This window comes from Trichechus manatus, unplaced genomic scaffold (assembly GCF_000243295.1).
Source record: "Trichechus manatus latirostris isolate Lorelei unplaced genomic scaffold, TriManLat1.0 scaffold00118, whole genome shotgun sequence".
Classification (NCBI taxonomy): domain Eukaryota; kingdom Metazoa; phylum Chordata; class Mammalia; order Sirenia; family Trichechidae; genus Trichechus; species Trichechus manatus.
Window position 1 is genome coordinate 4756747 of NW_004444054.1, and position 20966 is coordinate 4777712.

Genomic DNA, 20966 nt, shown 5'->3' on the forward strand with positions numbered 1-20966 from the left:
TTTCCTATCCCCTCCTGCCTTCTCATCCCTGCCCCTGAGCTGGTTGTGCGCATTTAGGCTCGTTTTGTTTTATGGGCCTGTCTAATCTTTGGCTGAAGGGTAAACCTCAGGAGTGACTTCATTACTGAGCTAAAAGGGTGTCCTGGGACAATACTATCATGGTTTCTGCAGTCTCTATCAGGTCAGTAAGTCTGGTCTTTTTTGTGTGTGTGAGTTAGACTTTTATTCTATATTTTTCTCCAGCCCTGTCTGGGACCCTCTATTGTGATCCCTGTCAGAGCAGTTGGTGGTAGCTGGGCACCATCTAGTTGTACTGGACTCAGTCTGGTGGAGGCTGTGGTCTTTGTGGTCCAGTGGTCCTTTGGACTAATCTTTCCCTTGTGTCTTTGGTTTTCTTCACTCTTCCTTGCTCCAGCTGGGATGGGACCAGTAGATGTATCTTAGATGGCTGCTTGTAGGCTTTTAAGACCCCAGACGCTACTCACCACAGTCGAATGTAGCACATTTTCTTTATAAACTGTGTTATGCCGATTAAGCTAGATGTCTCCCGAGATCATGGTCCCCAGCACTCAGCCCAGTAACTTGGTCCCTCAGGGAGTTTGGATGTGTCTGTGAAGCTTCTGTGACTTCGCCTTGGTCAAGTTGTGCTGACTTCCCCAGTATTGTGTACTGTCTTACCCTTCACTAAAGTTACCACTTATCTACTATCTAGTTAGTGTTTTTCCTTCCCCACCCCTCCCCTTCCTCTAATCATCAAAGATTGTTTCTTTTTGTGTGTAAACCTTTTCTTCAGTTTTTATAATAGTGGTCTCATGCAGTATTTGTCCTTTTGTGATTGACTTATTTTACTCAGCGTAGTGCCCTCCAGATGCATCCATGTTATGAGATGTTTCACAGGTTCATCATTGTTCTTTATTCTTGTATAGTATTTCATAGTGTGTATGTACCATGGTTTGTTTGAGAGTAGCTGTTTTGTCCCCTCAGGAAACTTGCAGTGTTTTTACGCCAGTTGACTTCATTAGCACAATTTTAGAACAGCTGCTGCAAAAGTGCTTATTATGTCTTACGTTACCTGATGCGCCTCTGTCTTCATAATTGATATGATAGGTGTATTTTTTCCCTTTAGAGTATCTTCAGGGTGTGTTGTATGTGACTCTCCACATTAGGTTAAAGTTCAGGTCGTTAAGTGACGTATTCATATTTTTATAATCTGGCTTTTTTTTTTTTCACCCTGGCTTTATTTGCTGCAGTTCCCCCATACCTACTTTATGCTTGAGCCACACAAAAATAATAGTTGTAGTTTTTAGTGCTACCATCTTCTTTTAGGTGTAGCTGCCTCTACTCATGCCATTCTCTACACATTTTAAAGGTGGTTTATTTGTATGTGTATTCTTTCATATGCGTAGTCTATCTGGAAAATTATATGGGAAACTGGTAACTGTAGTTGCCTTTGGGGCAGGGACCGAGGTGTCTTTGCAATAGAAACCTTCTCCTCACTTACCGACTGTCTTATTATCTGACATCTTGCGTTTACGACAATAGTAGAAAATAGCAGACAATAGTAGAAAATCTACTATCCAACTATTTTGTTCCTGCCAACATCTGGCAGTAATGAATGCTGAGTTTCGAGGTGAATGTAATACTGGCTTTGATGGTTAAGATTATGCGTCATCTTGGCTGGACCATGATTTCCAGTGCTTTGGCAGTTATGCAATGATGTAACTTGGCAGTTTTGTAATGATATAATTCAGCAGCTATGTAATGATGTGGTTATCCTTCATTTTGTGACCTGATGTAGTCATCCTCCATTTTTGCATAACACTGATTTAGCTTAATGACCCATCTTTGGAACCTAACCATGTCGATAAGTGAGGAGAGGGTGTATTCTCTTTTGTACCTTTTAAATTTTGAACCATATATACGTTTATTATTGATTTACCAGAAAATTTTATGTATGGAAGATTAATTGATTAGTTTTATTGAGTTCATGCACTAATTGGTAATATATTGATAGCCATGTGTCAAGTGCAAATATTTGTTGTGATATAGATCTTTTCTAGTTAAAAAAGAAATATCGTTAAATAGGAAATATAGTTAAACAAATTTCCTAGTGAAACAAGTAGGGACACATTTCTAGATTAGGCCCAAAGGGGTAAATAACAATAACTATAGCTAATACCTATTGAGTATGTATTAGAGCTAGGCACTATTCTAAACAAGTTGTTGTTGTTAGGTGCTGTTGCATTGGTCTGGCTCAAAGACACCCTGTATACAACAGAAAGAAAACTATGCTTGGTCCTGCATCCATCCTGACAATCATTACTATGCTTGAGCCCATCTTTGTAGCCACTGGGTCAGTCCATCTCGTTAGGGTATTCCTGTCTTTCACTGACCCTTTACTTTACGAAGCATGATGTCCTTCTCCAGGAACTGGTACCTCCTGCTAACACGTCCAAAGTATGTGAGATGAAGTCTCGCCATCCTTGCTTCTAAAGAGCGTTCTGGCTGTACTTCTTCCAAGACAGATTTGTTTGTGCAATCCATGATATATTCAATATTCTTTGCCAACACCATAATTCAAAGGCATCTATTCTTCTTTGCTTCCTTATTCATTGTCCAGCTTTTGCATGCATATGAGGCAGTTGAAAATGGCTTGGGTCAGGCGCACCTTAGTCTTCAAAGCAACATCTTTGCTTTTTAACACTTTAAAAAGGTCTTTTGCAGCAGTTTGTCCAAGTGCAGTATGTTGTTTGATTTCTTGACTGCTGCTTTCAGGGGAGTTGATTGTGGATCCAAGTAAAATGAAATCCTTGACAACTTCAACATTTTCTCTGTTTATCATGATGTTGCTTTTTTTCTAAACATCTTAAGTGTATTAATTCATATCATTCATACAGCCTCTTGTGGCAGGTGCTATTATGACACTCATTTTATATACAAGGAAATGAGGGTTAAGAAGGATGGCTTGTCCAAGGAAGAACACACACAAGAACAAGTGGTAAGTGTTAGGATTCTAACCTAGGCAGTTTGGCTCTAGATTGGCTCTTAACCACTATTGTTTCTTGAGTAGAAATTAGAATGGAATTTCTACTTAATTCCTATAATGTTATCATAATTTGTTTTATTTGGTATAACAATAGCTTAATGTATAATTTCTAGCAGTGATGTTTATGCTGCTTTTATCAGATGCAGTCTGTTTAACATTTATTAAAACTCCATATTTTTCAATTCAGTTCAAGGAAGTATACATTTTTTTTCTTAGTATATGCATATTGTTTCACAGGGCTTTACCATGGCCATTTGGGTGCAAAAAGCACATTATTTTACAGCCTCAGACCTGAGATGGGGGTAGGATAATTTGTGTGCCCATATGAGCAAGGCTCTGAAGGCTCAGGATTCCATCAAAGTAGGAATTAACCGATTTATGAAGTAGAGGCTTGTCACTGTTCCTCAGAGTTGGGAGAATAAAGATTAAATAAAGACTTCGAAGGCCTTTTCCAATAGAGATTCTGTGACTTTCTGTATATGTACCTTTAAGATCATGTATAACATTAGCTTTTCTTTTAGAAATATAACTAAAACTTTTTTACATAGTTCCATTTTGTTGTCGTTATTGTTAGCTGCTGTCGAGTCACCCCTGACTCATAGTGTCCCCGTGCACAAGGGAGGGAAGTGCTGCCAGGTCCTGTGCCATTCCCATCATTGGTTGTGGATCAGGCTGTTGTGATCCATATGGTTTTCTTTGGCTGATTTTTGGAAGAAAATAGCCAGGCTTTTCCTCCTAGTCTGTCTTAGTTTGAAACTCTGCTTAAACCTGTTCAGCATCATGTTGTTAGGTGCCATCGAGTCGGTTCCAACTCATAGCGACATTATGTATAACAGAACAAAATGTTGCCCGGCCCTGTGCCATCCTCACAATTGTTGCTGTGTTTTAGCCCATTGTTGCAGCCACTGTGTGAATATTTCTCTTTTTTACTGACCTTCTACTTTACGAAGATTGATGTTCTTTTCTAGGGATTGGTCCCTCCAGATAAATGTCCAAATAAGCGAGACTTCATTCTTGCTTCTAAGGAGCATTCTGGCTGTATTATTTCCAGCATCGTAGTAGCATGCAAACCTCCACTGACAAATGTGTGGTGGCTGCGCATGAGGTGCATTGGCTAGGTGCTGAACCTGGGTGTCCCGCATGGAAGGCGAGAAGTCTACCTCTGAACCACCATGCCCCTATAGTTCTATTTAACTTACAACAGTTCACTAACCCAGAAATAATTGTGTGCTACTATGCATGGCATACAAATTACTTATAAATGTTGTTGTTTTTAAATGATTAGCCTGTACAATTTTATAGTAGGAAGAGAACCTTATTAAATAGTTTCTCATTAGAATACTATAAGTTTATATACGTGGAAATTAAGACCTACAGGGGTTGCTTTGTTTAAAACCAAATAGGTTGTTAGTGGCAAAGCTGGGGTTAGAACTTAAGTCTCTAGACCTGCACAGAATGGAACTACTCTCTATTATGCTGCCTCAGGTGCTTCAAAATTTGATGGTTATTCATACTTAACAGTGTATTCAAATGGTATATCCTGTTTGGTCTGGGAACTTCTGAATATATCTACATCTGGTATCTGTTCTGAGTTATTGAAAGTATCCTTTAATGTTATGTCCTAACCCAACAGAGATGGTATATAAATTATTCTTATATCAGACTTTCCCTTGGTAATTGTCTTAGTTATCTCTTGCTGCTATAACAGAAACACTATAAGTGTCTGACTTTAACAAACAGAAATTTATTTTCTCACAGTTTAGGAGGCTAGAAGTCTAAATTCAGGGTGCTGGCTCTAGGGAAGGAAAGTCCTTGTCTCTTCTGAACTTCTCCTCCTGGACAATTTTCATGTGGCTTGACATCTCTCTTCCCCCCATCTCTGCTTGTAGCTTTCGTTTAATTTCTTTTTATATCTCAAAAGAGATTGACTCAAGATAACCCTATACTAATCCTGCCTCATTAATATAACAAAGACAGCCCATTCTTAGATGGGATTATAACCACGGGCATAGCGGTTAGGATTTACAACACATATTTTTGGGGGGCACAATTCAATCCATAACATTCCACCCTTTGACTCACCAAAATTCATGTCCTTGCCACATGCAAAAAACATTCACCCCATCACATCATCCCAAGGAGATGCTTGTAGAATTCCAAGAGGCTGACAGTGTTCTTTCTTTTTTTCTTTCTCTGTCCCCATTCAGTCCAAGCTGATGGGTTTCTGCTGTGGTAGTTGGTTAGCTCCATCAGTCACAGGCTTAATCTCTTTAAGAAAAGATTGTGTAGCCATGTCCTTGGTGACCATTCTAGGACACATGCCCTTAGTTTGTATGACAGATTTTTCCAAATCTTTAAGTTCTGTTTTCATTTTACACAGTTCATTTATAAGTCCATCTGTTTCCTCTCGCATTTTACTGTAAGTGGAAAGGAGAAACCACGCGGCCCCTTTAAGATCTTACTTAGAAATTTCTTTAGCCAGATATCTAAGTTCGTCACTTACAAGTTCTGCCTTCCACCAAACATTCGAACATAATTCAGACAAGTTCTTTGCCACTGCATAAAAAGCATCACCCTTCCTCCATTGTCCAATCACACGTTTATCATTTTCTTTTAAAGCCTCACCGGAAGCACATTTATCATCCGTATTTCCATTTCTAGCAATATTCTGTTGTTGGCGCCATATGTATTGTCTGAGGTTAAAGAGACTTTCTCTAAGGCTCTCCTCACTTCCTTCTGAGCCATCATCAGAAAGCCTTTGACGACCATAATTCTACCAACAGTCTCTTCAAGGGAATGTCGGCTTTTACTATTATGCACTGTAAAACTCTACCCAATTCCAAAACTGCTTCCACATTTTAGGTATCTGTTACAGTAGCATCCTCATTTCTTGGTACCAAATTCTGTCTTAGTTATCTAGTGCTGCTACAACAGAAATACCACAAGTGGATAGGTTTAACAAATATAAATTCATTTTCTCACAGTTTAGGGTGCCAGCTCTACGGAAGGCTTTCTCTCTCTGTTGGCTTGGAGGAAGGTCCTTGTCTCTTTAAGCCTCTTCATATAGCTTGGCATCTCTCTCTCTGCTTGTTTATTTAATCTCTTTTATATCTCAAAAGAGATTGACTCAAGATAACCCTACAATAATCCTGCCTCATTAACACAACAAAGACAACCCATTCCCAAATGGGATTATAACCACAGGCATAGAGGTTAGGATTTACAACACATATTTTTTGGGGACACAATTCAATTCATAACATTAATCAATTTATGACATCTATAATTTCCCTAAATTTAGAAAATAAATTGTCAAGTAAATTGTTAAGCAATTTTGTGTAAAGTTTTTTAGTATTCTGAAATATCCTTTGAGGATTTTCTTTTCACAAGAGAATTTATAAATGACCCCTTAGTCTACTTATGTATAAATTAACCTAGTCAGTTGATGCTTTAACAAACTAGCTATGGGGCCAGCTCTTACCAGATGAGTTCAGTAGCTCCCTGGTTGTAAACGAACATGTTATTTGTAGTTTTTAATACTACTGCAAGAAGCAGTATTTAATAGGATCATGTCTACTGTTAATTATGGAAAAACTCGGTGTTTTCTGGTCCCAGAGTTTTCATAAATGACTAAATTGGCATTAAAAAAGATATTGTTTTGAAGTTCATTTTTATAGGACTAGAACATCAGTAACATTTTATGTAATTTATGACTTTAATTGTAAATACTTTGTGAATAAAAATAATGTCGATATACTTGTCTTTTACTGGAGAGTAAACTTTCAGGTGGTATGTGTGTGTACATGCATGTGTGCACATGAGCAATAACTTCTAATGTGTTTTTTCTCTCTAGACTTTTGATAAAATTCTTGTTGCTAATAGAGGAGAAATTGCATGCAGGGTAAGTAGAATTTGAATCTTATTTTCCTTTATGAATTTTATTAAGTCCCTTAAATATGAATCATTGTTAATAGATAACATTAATATATTTTAAAATAGGTAATTAAAACTTGCAAGAAGATGGGCATTAAGACAGTTGCCATACACAGTGATGTTGATGCTAGTTCTGTAAGTATGTTTTTGCTTTATTTAAATCAGGAGTTAATTTTGGGTCAAATAGAAAAAAGTGAAAAATTAGGGTTTTTTGTATTATTTTTGGCCTGAGAAGGGTATATTCAATTTAAAAAATCAATTTAGTCGTTCTCTATTGTACTAAGCAAAGTGGAAGCATCACAATATCTCCTGTAAGTGTCTTAACTACTTTTTTTCCCCAAAGCTAGCAAAACCTAGCATAAAATAAAAACATTGCCAGAATACTTACTGGTCACTGAGTAGATTTAAGCAAAGCATTAGAAAGTTGGAGTCAGAGATTAATTAAATATTTATACAATGCAATTTTATGAGAGCACTCTTCCTCACGGCGTAACTGCAGTATTACTGAGGGAATCCTATAACTTTCCTACGTGCTTTAATGTGTTCAGCTGAAAGTTTGATTAATGCAAGATAGGCTAGTGCCGATTGTATGTGAACAAAAGAAGGTATAGCGTAAAGCGGTGAATGATACGTAATTTTATTTAGCATTTTTAACACAGCAGGCATTTTCTAGCAGTAATGAAGTATGAATAAGTAGAAAAAAATCCCATGGGAAAAGAATGTAAATTATTGGAACTTCGTGCAATGAAATACAAGTAGTTGTACTTTAATATAAGTTATGTTTTTTTCACTCTTTCACACTACTTTTGATAACAGGACCCCTTGGTAATGTCAGCTTTTGTAGTATACTAATTTAATACAAGGAGCCCTGGTGACATGATGGTTAAGTGCTCGGCTGCTAACCGAAAGGTGGGCGGTTCAAACCTGCCAGCGGCTCTGTGGGAGAGAAGACCTGGTGACCTGCTCTTGTAAAGATTACAGCCTAGGAAGCACTATGGGGCAGTGCTGCTCTGTCACATGGGGTCGCTGTGAGTCAGAATCGACTCAGTGACACCCAGCAACTACAATTTAGTACAAAGAATTTCTAATTTTTGTGATTTCTTATTTGTTTTATCTAGAAGTATATTGTTCATTTTGTCTCATTGCATCTCTCTCTCTTTTTTAAGAGAAACATAATGGAGAAAATTTCCTGAAAATAAGTGTTGTTTATCTGGTTTATTTGGGTATTTAAAACACTCATCTTTTACTTAAAAGCAATTAAATATAGCAATTACATTAAATTGTATATACGTCATTTGATTATTTGATTTTTTTGGAGGTTCGATTCTGGCTTCTTTACTAATAATTTGTTTTAACTGTGATAGTTTCAATAGTAGTTTATATTCCTCACAAGGTATTTGTGAAATCATGATGAGAAAGTTGTTACTTTTATTAGTCTACCTTTGGATTGGTAGATGAAGGCATTTATCCACAGCAAATGCCTCTACAAAAAAGGGTTTGTTAAAGTCACCATGAAGCTACAGTCAAACCTGCAAAAGCTGGAACCTATGTGAGGCAGAAACCTGTCAGAGAAGGAAAATGCAAATATTTTTCACTAAAACGTACGATAGAAAAGTGGTAAGACTGCACCCTGTCAAAGGCAGAAAACTTGCGAAAACTGGAAAAACAAGGCAGTCGCGTCGAGTTCTGGCTCTCACGGTTTCACTGTGGTAATAGATTTAAAATTTACACTTCTCATTTTGTATTTATTTTCACCATATTAGCTCATGAGGTGTTTTCATTCATGAGTAAATTGAGAGGAAAATCATTTGAATAATTGTGGATAATGACTGTTTTGTTTTTAAGTCTAACAGTAACCTTTGACTTATTTTTTTCACGTCAAAATTTAGTTAATTCTTTCTGCTATGTTCTCATGGAGGTGACTATTGGCATGGCTAGTCCAAAATCATTTATATTTGGATTTCATTGTTCATATTATAAAATAATCTACATCTACAAATTGAGCCAAAAAGCTTGGCTAATTTTTCCCGTGCTTATATTGCTAAGCTTGTATTCTGATCTAAATGTAGATAGTCACCTCCCAGATTTTAGAAAAACTCTTTTCAAAAGAGTTGCTCTGAGTTTTATGTCTTTCTCACTGATACCTTTCCAGAGCAAAGGCGGTGATTGTTTTACATTTTAAAGCCTTTCCCTTTTAGCCACATCTGACCGAAAGTAGTGCAAGTCTGTTGTTAGATGCTAGATGTTAGTCGATGTTAGATTACAGATGTTGTTAGATGTTAGTCTTATTCCGAATGGGCAACACACACACACACACGCACACACGCGCGCGCGCGCACACACACACACACACGCACAGAGACACGTTGAATAGGCCCATGGTTTCTTATTTCCAGAGACTTTTCCCCTTACGGCAGATACAGTTAAGTAGTTGTCTTCTCCCTTGTTAACTACGTTGCTTTTTTTTCCCCTTTCACTTAGAATTTAATGTTTGAGCAATCTGGCCTTGTACAAGGGATTTTTCCTTCTAATCTCTAACTCATACAAGGTTTTGTTCCTTTCTATGTGTGATTGTTAAAATGCAGTCCTCTAGGTTATTGAGATTCCTATCTCCACTTGCCAGGATTTGCTGCAGTATCAGCTCTCGTAAGTACAGCCTGGTGTTTAGCTTCCTCTTTGTTTTTGATCATTGGGAGTTGCTTGTCATTTCTTTAAGCTAAGCTGTTCATTTGAAGGATATTTGTTATATTTAATTTAGGATTTTTAGGTGTTTCTGGGGAAGATTTACAGGTTATCTTGTTGGCTTTTAATGGATTGTCTTAAAATAATATGACATTCTGTTCTCTCTTGAGAAAGTTCTCCCACTTTCTTTGAGAAGCACAGGAATGACTGATCTAGAGCAGTGTCTTAAGCTGGGTTCTCTGGAGAAGCAAAACCAGTAAAGTGTATAAATATCTATATAACCAAAAAACCAACCATTGCCGTTGAGTCAATTCTGATTCATAGTGATCCTGTAGGACAGAGTAGAACTGCCCCGTAGGGTTTCCAGGGAGCGACTGGTGGATTCGAACTGCCCACCTTTTGGTTAGCAGCTGAACGCTTAACCACTGTGCCACGAGGGCTCCAAATATCTATATAGAGAGATTTATATCAAGGAAATGGCTCACGTGGTTGTAGAGGCTGGAGCATCTCAAGTTTGTGGGTCAGGATAGAGACTTCTCCTGATTCATGTAGTCTCAAGGGCTGGGGAACCCAAGATTGGCAGGTCAGACAGCAGGGGTCTTGCTCACAGGCTGCAAACACCAGTGAATCCCAAGATCAGCAGGCAAGACGGCAAGGATGCTGCTAGCTCAAAAGTCCCAAGAATCGGAGGTCAGATGAACAGGAGCCAGCTACAGCATCCTGCAGGGAGCAAAAGCCCACTAGCCATACCAGAAAATCCCCTTATATTCGATGCAGGCCACACCCCCAAGGAAACGCCCTTTCAACTGATTGGCTACTCACAGCAGATCCCATCATGGAGGTGATCACATCATCATACGACTGCCAGACTACATCATAACTGCCAAACCACTGAGAATCGTGGCCCAGCCAAGTTGACACACAACCTTGATGATCACAAGTGGTCTATACTTCAGTCTTTTTTTTTTTTTTAAATTGTACCTTAGGTGAAAGTTTACAGAGCAAATTAGTTTCTCATTCGATGGTTTGTACATAAAGTATTTTATGACCTTGGTTTCATTCCCCACAGTGAGTCAGCACTCTCCCCTTTCTGTCCTGCCCTGGTTTCCTTATTTTCTGTCATCCTGATTACCTACCTTTTCCTGCCTTTTCATCGTATAATTGATTGTTCTAAGGAGTACATTCCTCTCGGGTGTTATTGTTTATCTTATGTGCTTGTCTCTTGTTTGGCTGGGAGATGGTCTCCAGGAGTGCCCTCATTTTCAGGTTAGAAGGGTGTCTTAAGGCCATCATCTCAGGGGTTCCTCCAGTCTCTGTCAGACTAGCAAGCCTGTTCGTTTTTGTGAATTTGATATTTTTGTTCTACAATTTTCTTCTACTCTGTGAGGACCCTCTGTTGTGATACCAGTCAGAGCTGTTGGTAGTGGTAGCTGAGCCAATCTATTTTTTCTGGTCTCACGGTTGTGTAGGCTGTGGTTCATGTGGTCCACTAGTCCTTTGGACTGATTTCTCCCTTGAGTCTTTGGTCTCCTTCCCTCTTCCTTGCTCCGGATAAGAAGAGACCAGTAGTTGTATCTTAGATGGCTGCTCGCAAGGCCATCTTAGATGACCACTCACAAGCTTTTAAGACCCCAGATGCTACTCACTAAAGTAGGATGTAGAACATTTTTTTTGTGTACTATGTTGTGCCGGTTGATGTAAATATCCCCCCAGTCTGTGGTCCTTTGTCTTCTAGCCTAGGAACTTCATCCTGCGAGCTGTTTGGGTATCTCTAAGAGATTTCTCTGACTATACCCCTTGTATGCTCTATATGAGCTGCACTTACAATCTTATATGTAGAAATATACACCACCAAACCAACATTTGCTGGTGGGTTTGTTCCCTTATATCCTACCACATCTCTTGGCATATCTGTCTACTTATTTGTTGTTTTATAAATTATTGTTCGTTAATACTGTTGCTGCAGGATTGTCTAAGCAATAGTAGTTACTGTAGTAGCCCTTTATTCTTACGTTCCTCTCAGTGTCCTCTCTTGCTTTGGTCATGTTGTACTGACTTACCCCACGTTATGTACTGCCTTTCCCTTCACCAGTATTAACTTGTGTTCTCTAATTGGTAGTTTTCCCTCCCTCCCCTTCCCGAATGTTTTTTTCTTTTTTTCCCTGTGTGTAAACCTTTTGTTGTTACTTTATAGTAGTGGTCTTACACAATATTTGTCCTTTTAGGATTGACTTATTTCACTCAGCATAATGTCCTTCAAATTCATTCTTATTGTGAGATGTTTTGCAAATTTGTCCTTAGTCTTTATTGTTGCACAGTATTCCATTGTGTGTATGTACCACAGTTTGTTGATCTTTTTGCTATTGTGAATAATGCTGCAATGAACATGGGTTTGCATACATACGTCTGTTTGTGTCACGGCTCTTGTTTGTTTAGGGTACATACTTAGGAGTAGGATTGCTGGATCATATGGTATTTCTATTTCTAGCTTTTGGAGGAAGTGCCATATCATTTTCCATAGTGGTTGTACCATTTTACATTCCCACCAACAGTGTATAAGAGTTATAATCTCCTACAACCTTGCCAAAATTTGTTATTTTCTGTATTTTTGATTAGTGCCAGTAATGTTGGGGTGAGATGGTATCTCACTGTAGTTTTGATTTGCATCTCTCTAATAGCTAATAATCATGAGCATTTCTTCATATGTGTTAGTTACCTGAATGTCCTCTTTGGTAGAGTGTCTGTTCATATCCTTTGCCCATTTTTCAATTGGAGTCTTCCTCTTTTTATTGTTGAAATGTTGAAGTTTTCTATAAATTTTAAAGATTAGTCCCTTGTCTGATATGTCGTATCCAAATTTTTTTCCCCAGTCTGTAGTTTCTCTTTTGACAGTTTTGGAGAAGTTTTTGTTGAGCATAAGTGTTTAATTTTTAGGAGGTCCCATTTATCTAGTTCATCTTGTGCTGTGTATGCATTTCTAGCTATGTTTGGTACTCTATGCTATATATTAGGGCCTCTAGCATTGTCCATGTTTTTTCCCTCCGTGATCTTTATAGTTTTAGGCTTTATATATAAGTCTTTGATAAATTTTGATTCAGTTTTTGTGTATGGTGTGAGGTATGGGTCTTGTTTCATTTTTTTACAGATGGACATCCAGTTTTGCCAGTACCATTTGTTAAAAAGACTGTCTTTTCCCTGTTTAATGGACTTTGGGCCTTTTTTGAAGATCAGCTGACCATAGATGGATGGATTTATATCTGGGTTCCCAATTTTGTTCCATTGGTGTATATGTCTCTTGTTGTACCAGTACCAGGCTGTTTTGACTACTGTGGCTGTATAGTATGTTATGAAATAAGGTAATGTGAGGCCTCCCACTTTGTTCTTCAATATTGCTTTACTTATGTGGGGTCTTTTTCCTTACCATATAAAGTTGGTGATTAGTTTTTCCATCTCGGTAAAGAATGTTGCTGGAATTTGGATTGGGATTACATTATATCTATAGATTGCTTTGGGTAGTAGTGACCTTTTCACAAGTTGAATCTTCCTGTCCATGAGCAGGGTATATTTTTCCATTTACATAAGTCTCTTTTGGTTTCTTGTAGTAGTGTTTTGTACTTTTCTTTGTTTAGGTCTTTGTCCCTGGTTAAATTTATTACCTAAGTATTTTATTGTAAATGGTATTGTTTTCCTGATTTCTTTTTCAAAGTTCTCTTTGTTGTTGTATAGAAATCTAGCGGATTTTTGTATGTTGATCTGTGTCCTGCTACTTTCCTGAATCCTTCTATTAGTTTCAGTAGCTTTTTTGTGAAATTCTTGGGATTTTCTATGTATAGGATCATATCGTCCGTGTATAGGAATAGTTTTACTTCTTCCTTACTCATTTGTATGCCCTTTATTTCCTTCTCTTGCCTATTGCTCCAGCTAGGACTTCAAGTACAATGTTGAAAAAGAATGGTGATAAAGGGCATCATTGTCTGGTTCCCCTTCTCAAGGGGAATGCTTTCAGTCTCTCTCCATTAAGAATAAGGTTGGCTGTGTATTTTGTGTCAATGCCCTTTGTTATGTTTAGGAATTTCCCTTCTGTTCCTATTTCGCTGAGAGTTTTTTATCAGGAATAGGTGTTGAACTTTATAAAATGCCTTTTCAGCATCTGATTGAGAAGATCATGTGATTCTTTTCTTTCGTTTTATTTATGTGGTGGATTACGTTGATTGATTTTCTAAAATTGAACCATCCTTGCATACCTGGTATGAATTCCACACGGTCATGATGTATTATTTTTTTGATATGCTGTTGAATTCTATTGACTAGAATTTTGTTAAGAATTTTTGCATCTGTATTCATGAAAGATAATGGTCTGTGATTCTCTGTTTTTGTGTAGTCTTTACCTGGCTTTGGTATCAGGGTTATACTGGCTTCATAGAGTGAATTTGAGAGTATTCCTTCCTTTTCTATACTCGGAAATAGTTTGAGTACTATTGGTGTGAGCTCTTTTCTGAATGTTTGGTAGGATTCTTCAATGAAGCTGTCTGGGCCAGGACTTTTTTTTTGTTGGTAGTTTTTTTTTTTTTTTATTACCACCAGTTTCTTCTTTTGTTATGAATCTGTTCAGATTTTCTCTATCAGTTTGTGTTAGCTTAAGTAGATAGTGTGTTTCTAGAAATTTGTCCATTTCCTCTACGTTTTCAAATTTGTTGGAGTACAGTTTTTCATAGTGTTCTGTTATGATTCTTTTAATTTCAGTTTGTTCTGTTGAAATGTAACCCATCTCATTTCTTGTTCAGGTTATTTGCTTCCCATCCTGGTTTCCTTTTGTCACTTTGGCTGATGGTTTGTCGATTTTGTCGATCCTTTCAAAGAACCAACTTCTGGTCTTGTTGATTCTTTGTATTGTTTTTCTGTTCCCTTTTTCATTTATTTCTGCTCTAATCCTTAATATTTCCTTTTTTCTGGTGACTGTGGGCTTCTTTTGATGCTCTCTATTTTTTTTAACCTTCATTATTTTTATGTGCTTTAGATGAAGTTTTAGAGAGCAAATTAGTTTCTAATTAAACAATTAATAACATACTGTTTTGTGACACTTGTTGCCAACCCCATGACATGTCAACACTCTCCCCTTCTTGACCTTGTGTTCTCCATTTCCATTCGTCCAGCTTTTCTGTCCCCTCCTGCCTTCTTATTGTTGCCCCTGGGCTGGTGTGCCTGTTTAGTCTCTTATCAGTGGTAGAGCTATGTGTATTATTGTTTGTTTTATGGGCCTGTCTAATCTTTCGCTGAAGGGTGAACCTCAGGAGTGACTTCACTACTGAGTTAAAGGGGTGTCCAGGGGCCATACTTTCAAGGTTTCTCCAGTCTCTATCTGACCAGTAAGTCTGGTCTTTTTTTGTGAGTTTGAATTTTGTTTCATATTTTTCTCCAGCTGTGTCTGGACCCTCTATTGTGATCCCTGTCAGAGCAGTTGGTGGTGGTAGCCGGGCACCATCTAGTTGTGCTGGACTCAGTCTGGTGGAGGCTGTGGTAGTTGAGGTCCATTAGTCCTTTGGACTAATCTCTCTCTTGTGTCTTTGGTTTTCTTCATTCTTCCTTGCTCTAGATGGGGTGGGACCAGTGGAGTATCTTAGATGGCCACTTACAAGCTTTTAAGACCCCAGTCGCTACTCACCAAAGTAGGATGTAGAACATTTTCTTAATAAACTGTGTTATGCCATTTGAGCTAGATATCCCCCGAGACCATCTTCCCCAGCCCTCTGCCCAGTAATTCAGTCCCTCAGGGAGTTTATTTGTGTCTGTGAAGCTTTCATGACCTTGCCTTGGTCAGGTTGTGCTGACTTCCCCAGTATTGTGTAATGTCTTACCCTTCACCAAAGTTACCGCTTACACTCTCTTTCTGTTTGTTCAAGTTGTAGTGTTAATGTTTTAATTTTGGCCCTTTCTTCTTTTCTGATGTGTGTGTCTATTGCTATAAATTGTCATCTGAGCACTGCTTTTGCTGTGCTTTTGCTTGTGTCTCAAAGGTGTTGAAAAGATATGTTTTCATTCGCATATGATTCTAGGAATTTTTTAATTTCATCTTTGATTTCTTCTGTTACCCATTAGTTTTTAAATAAGTTGTTATTCAGTTTCCATGTACTTTATTTTTTCCTTGCTCTTCCTTTTATTGATTTCAATTTTTATAGCTTTGTGATCAGAGAATATACTTTGTGTTATTTGGTTGTTTGAATTTTATTGAAACTTGCTTTGTGGTCTATTCTGGAGAATGATCCATGTGTATTGAAAAAGAATGTATACTTGGCTGCTGTTGGGTGGAGTGTCTCGTATATGTCTATGAGTTCAAGTTGATTGATTGTGGCAATTATGTCTTCTGAATCTTTGTTTAACTTCTTTCTAGTTATTCTGTCCTTCACTGAAAGTAATGTGGTGAAGTCTCCTCTTATAATTGTGGAACTATATTTCTCTTTTAAATTCTGTTAGAGTTTGTTTTATGTGTTTTGATGCCCTTTCATTGAGTGGGTATATATTTATTATTGTTATGTCCTCTTGGTGGATTGACCCTTAATCATTATATAATGTCCTTCCTTATCTTTTGTGGTGGATTTTGCCGTAAAGCCTATTTTATCAGAGAATTATATCGCCATTCCTGCTCTTTTTTGGTTATTGTTTGCTTGATATATTTTTTCCATCCTTTGATGAACTTCAGTCTTTACCCAGGAAAAATTAATATATAATGATCAGATTAGTGCTTCAGCATCCAAGGAATATAGTGATCTGAAGCCAGAGTCAAGTAAAATGTACTCCAGTGGCAAATGGTCAGGGCAGAAGAAAGGAAAATGGAAGTTTTGTCTCTTATGAAGTCATGAATTCCCTTTTATGTTTCATTTTCCAGGCCCTAGAAATCACTTATGAGCCTTTGGGGAGATTATGGAGAGTGATTTGTTATGGGAATGTACCCATTGTAGAAGAAGGATTATAAGATGCTTATGTGTTCTTTCAGTTCTTTCAGTTGAACTAGTGCATATCTCATATGCATCTGTGCAATGGAACAATGATAGACATGTAGGTGAAGATACTGTCAGGGAAAGAGAGTTTGGAAAAAACTAAAGAAAACTGCCAATTTTGAAATTTTGCTGTATGGGCAGCCCTGTCTCTCTTCTTCCTCTGTTGATGATGATACTGTTAATTATTTATAATAAAAGTAGAATCAACTATCATTAAAAAAGTTTATTTTTCATTGTGGAACATATATAACAAAACATTTGCCATTTCAACCATTTTTACGTATACAATTCAGTGACATTAATAACATTCACCATATTGTGCACCATTACCACTGTTCGTTTCCACATTTTTTTATCACCCCTAACAGAACCTCAGTGCCCCTTAAGCAAAACCTTCCCGTTTCTCCCTGGCAACTACTAATAAACTTTGGTCTCTATGCATTTGCCTATTGTTGATATTTCATATTAGTGGGATCATACCATATTTGTCATTTTGTTTCTCACCCATTTCCCTCAACATAATATTTTCAGGGTTCATCCATGTCATAGCATGTATCAGAACTTTATTTCCCTATGCCTAAATAATATACAGTTGTATTGATGTACTACATTTTGTTTATCCATTCATCTGCTGATAGACAGTTGGGTCGTTTACACCTTTGGCTATTGTGAATAGTGTTGCAGTGAACATTGGTATACAAGGATCTATTTTTGTCCTTGCTGTCAAGTCTCTTCAGTTGCCTCATATGCATGTGAAAGGTGGACGATGAATAAGGAAGACCAAAGAAGAATTGATACCTTTAAATTGTGGTGTGGGCGAAGAATATTGAATATACCATGGATTGTCAAAAGAATGAACAAATCTGTCTCGGAAGAAGTACAACCAGAATGCTTCTTACAAGGGAGGATGGACGTGTTATCAGGAGGGATCAGTCTCTGGAGAAGGACATCATGCTTGGTAAAGTAGAGCGTCAGCAAGAGAGGAGGACTCTCAATGAGATGGTCTGACATAGTGGCTGCAACAGTGGGCTTAGGTGTAACAAGGATTGTGAGGATGGGACCGGGCAGTGTTTTGTTCTATTGTGCATAGGGTCACTATGAGTCAGAATCGACTGGATGGCACCTAACAACAACAACAACAATGAAGTCTTTTGTGTACATACCTGGGAATGAGTTGCTAGGTCATGTGATAATTCTGTGTCTACCGATTTGAGGAACTGCCAAAGTGTTTCCATAGTAGCTGCACCGTTTTATAATCTCACTACCATGAGGGTTCCAATTTCCCTATGTCCTCACCAACACTTCTTAATTTTTGTTGTCTTATAATAGCCATCCTACTGGGTGTGAAGCGCCCTGGTGGCATAGCAGTTAAGAGCTTGGCTGCTAACTAAATGGTCAGCAGTTCAAATCCACCAGCTGCTCCTTGTAAACCCTATGGGACAGTTCTACTCTATCCTATAGGATCGCTATGAGTCGGAATCGACTCAACAGCAGTGGGTTTGGTTATTTTGGGTGGATTCAGTTTGGTAGTATTTTCTTGTAGATTTTTGCATCTATGTTCATAAGAGATATTGGTCCATAGTTTCCTTTCCTTGACATTTCTTTGGTTTTGTAACTGAGTAATGCGGTCCTTACATTATGAGTTGGGAAGTATTTCCCCACCTCTTCTATATTTTTAAAGAATTTATGAAGGATTAGTACTGATTCTTTAAATGTTTGGTGAAATTCACCATGAAGCCATCTGGGTCTCGGCTTTTCTCTGTGGGTAGGTTTTGATGACTAATTAAGTCTCTTTACTCCTTATAAGTCTATTTAGATTTTCTGTTTCTTTCTTAAGTCAGTTTTGGTAGGTTGTCAGTTTCTAGGAATGTATCCATTTCATATGTTATGTAATTTATTGCTATACAAGTGTTCCCAGCCTTCTCTTTTAATCATCTTTATTTCTGTAAGATTGATAGTAATGTCCCCTATTTCATTCCTGATTTTGAACATTTTAAGCCTTTGTTTTTTTCTTGGTTGGTCTAGCAAAAAGATTTGTCAATTTCATTGATCTTTCAAAGAACCAACATTTGGCTTCATTGATTTTTGTCTATTTTTTTTTCCTGTTTAATTTGTTTCTGTTGTATTCTTTATTGTTTTTCTCTTTTGGCTTGTTTTGGGTTTGGTTTGCTTTTCTTTTTCTCATTTTTAGGAAGAAGGCTAGGTTGTTGATTTGAGATTTTTCTTCTTTTTTAATATAGTTGTTTACAGCTATAAGATTCCCTCTAAATATGGCTTTAGCTGCATCCTATATGTTTTGGTATGTTGTATCTTAATTTACATTTGTCTCAAAGTATTTTCTAATTTCCCTTTGATCCATTGGTTATTTAGGGATGTGCTCTTTAATTTTCACATATTTGTGAATTTACCAAATTTCTTTTTGTTACTGATTTTTAGTTTCATTCCATTATGGTTGTTGAATATACTTGGTGTTATTTCTGTCCTTTTAAATTTATTGACGTTTGTTTTATGGCCTAGCATATGGTGTACCCTGGAGCATATTCCATGTGCACTTAAGAATAATGTGTATTTTGCTTTTGATGGGTGAAGTTTTCTATAGATGTTTTTTAGTACTAGTTGGTTTATAGTGTTGTTCAAGCCTTCTGTTTCCTTGTTGACTCTCTTTTCAGTTCTAAACATTATTTACATTGGGATTTTAATAGCTTTTGAAGCCGTTAGTGGTTTCTTTTTCTCCTGTGAAGTATTTGTTTTGCTCAATCAAAAAAATTTTTTCCCCTGTGAAGTATGTATTTTGTTTTGCCCATTTAAAGCGTAATTATGTATAGGCCTGTAACACTGTGAGTGAAAGAGCCTGAATAAAATAAAAAATGACTAACTGAGGGACTCCAGGTTTCTATAGAAGGAATGGAGTGGAGTGTCTAGGCCTAGATATCCTCACAGGAATTCTTTGAAATTTTCAAGAAGTAGATAATTCTGAAACTATTTAAACTGCTCTAAAACGTAGAGAAAAATAGGTTTGTATTTCTCTCTGTGAATCCAGAATGCCAGAATGATAACATAGATATAAAAATATGATCATACATAGTAAGCAGATAATAAAATTAAACTGGCTGTTACTTACAAAATTTTGATAAAATAATTCTAGGTCATATATTAGGAAATATGATAAAATAGTTTATTTAAATAATCTACTGTAACCATGCAGGTTGTACTCCAGGCATTTTATTATGGTTCAGTATTAGAAACTGTATTAATTTAGTTGAATATACTCATAGGTCAGTGGAGGAAAACTATATGATCATCTTGATAAAGGCCTAAATGTCACTTGAATTTCTTTCAAATGATCTTTAGGCTTCTTCATGAAACAAAAACCAAACCAGTTGCACTCGAGTCAGTGCTGACTCATGGCGACCCCATGTGCTTCTGAGTAGAACTGTGACCCCATAGTGTTTTCTATGCCAGTGATCTTTTTGAAATAGATTGCTAGGACTTTCTTCTGAGGCACTTATGGGCAGAGTTGAACTGCCAACCTTTCAGTTAGTAACCTAGCACTTAACTGTTTGCGCCACCCAGGGACTTCTTCTTCATGAATAACCTTTAGTAAAACAGGATTAGATGAATGTAATCTTTCTATAATAAAAATGCTAAAACTTTAAAACAGGCATTCCCATAAAAGTCAGGATGAAGACTGATATGTTTACTATTAGTACTATTATTTAACAGCATTCTGGAAATGCTAGCTAAGACAATTAGGCAAGACTTATAAAATGGTACATGGAAAGGGTAAGAATATGATTGTATTTTCAGTTATACAATCAACTGAATAACTATTTAGATACAGTAAGAAAATGCAGTATGGTTGTTGGTTAAAAATATATATATAAATTTACAGTTTTCATATGTATATATATATTAACAAGTTAGAACTTTGTAGAAGCAATGGAAAAGATAAAATATTTTATGAAATGAATTTAACATAAACTTTGTAGGATTTTTCATGAGGACTTCCTGTTTTTGCATAGGAAAACTCAATATTGTAAATGCTAGTTGTTCCTAAATTAATATGTAAACTTTTCTATTAAATCCTAATACATATAACAACATAATATTTTAGGGGAAGTTGATGAAAGAGTAAACATGAGATAATGGCTTACAAAATTCTGAGGAAAATTGAAGAGGAAGTAGCATACGAGATATCAAAATACATAACAATACATTGTGAAGTGGAAATAATGAGAACTACCCCATAACATTCTGGTGCAAGAAGAGACAAATCTATGGAATAAATTCATTAGGTTTTAGGCAGATGG

The 20966-nt window shown here is 37.0% G+C and overlaps 1 protein-coding gene across 1 annotated transcript in view; it reads left to right on the forward strand.

Moving 5' to 3' along the window:
* PCCA (propionyl-CoA carboxylase subunit alpha) overlaps positions 1-20966 on the forward strand; it is a 472769-nt gene that overhangs the window by 23785 nt on the left and 428018 nt on the right. The window contains exons 3-4 of the mRNA XM_004384162.1: positions 6900-6947; positions 7046-7114. Coding sequence (XP_004384219.1) covers positions 6900-6947; positions 7046-7114 — 117 coding nt within the window. The remainder of the gene's footprint in view (positions 1-6899; positions 6948-7045; positions 7115-20966) is intronic.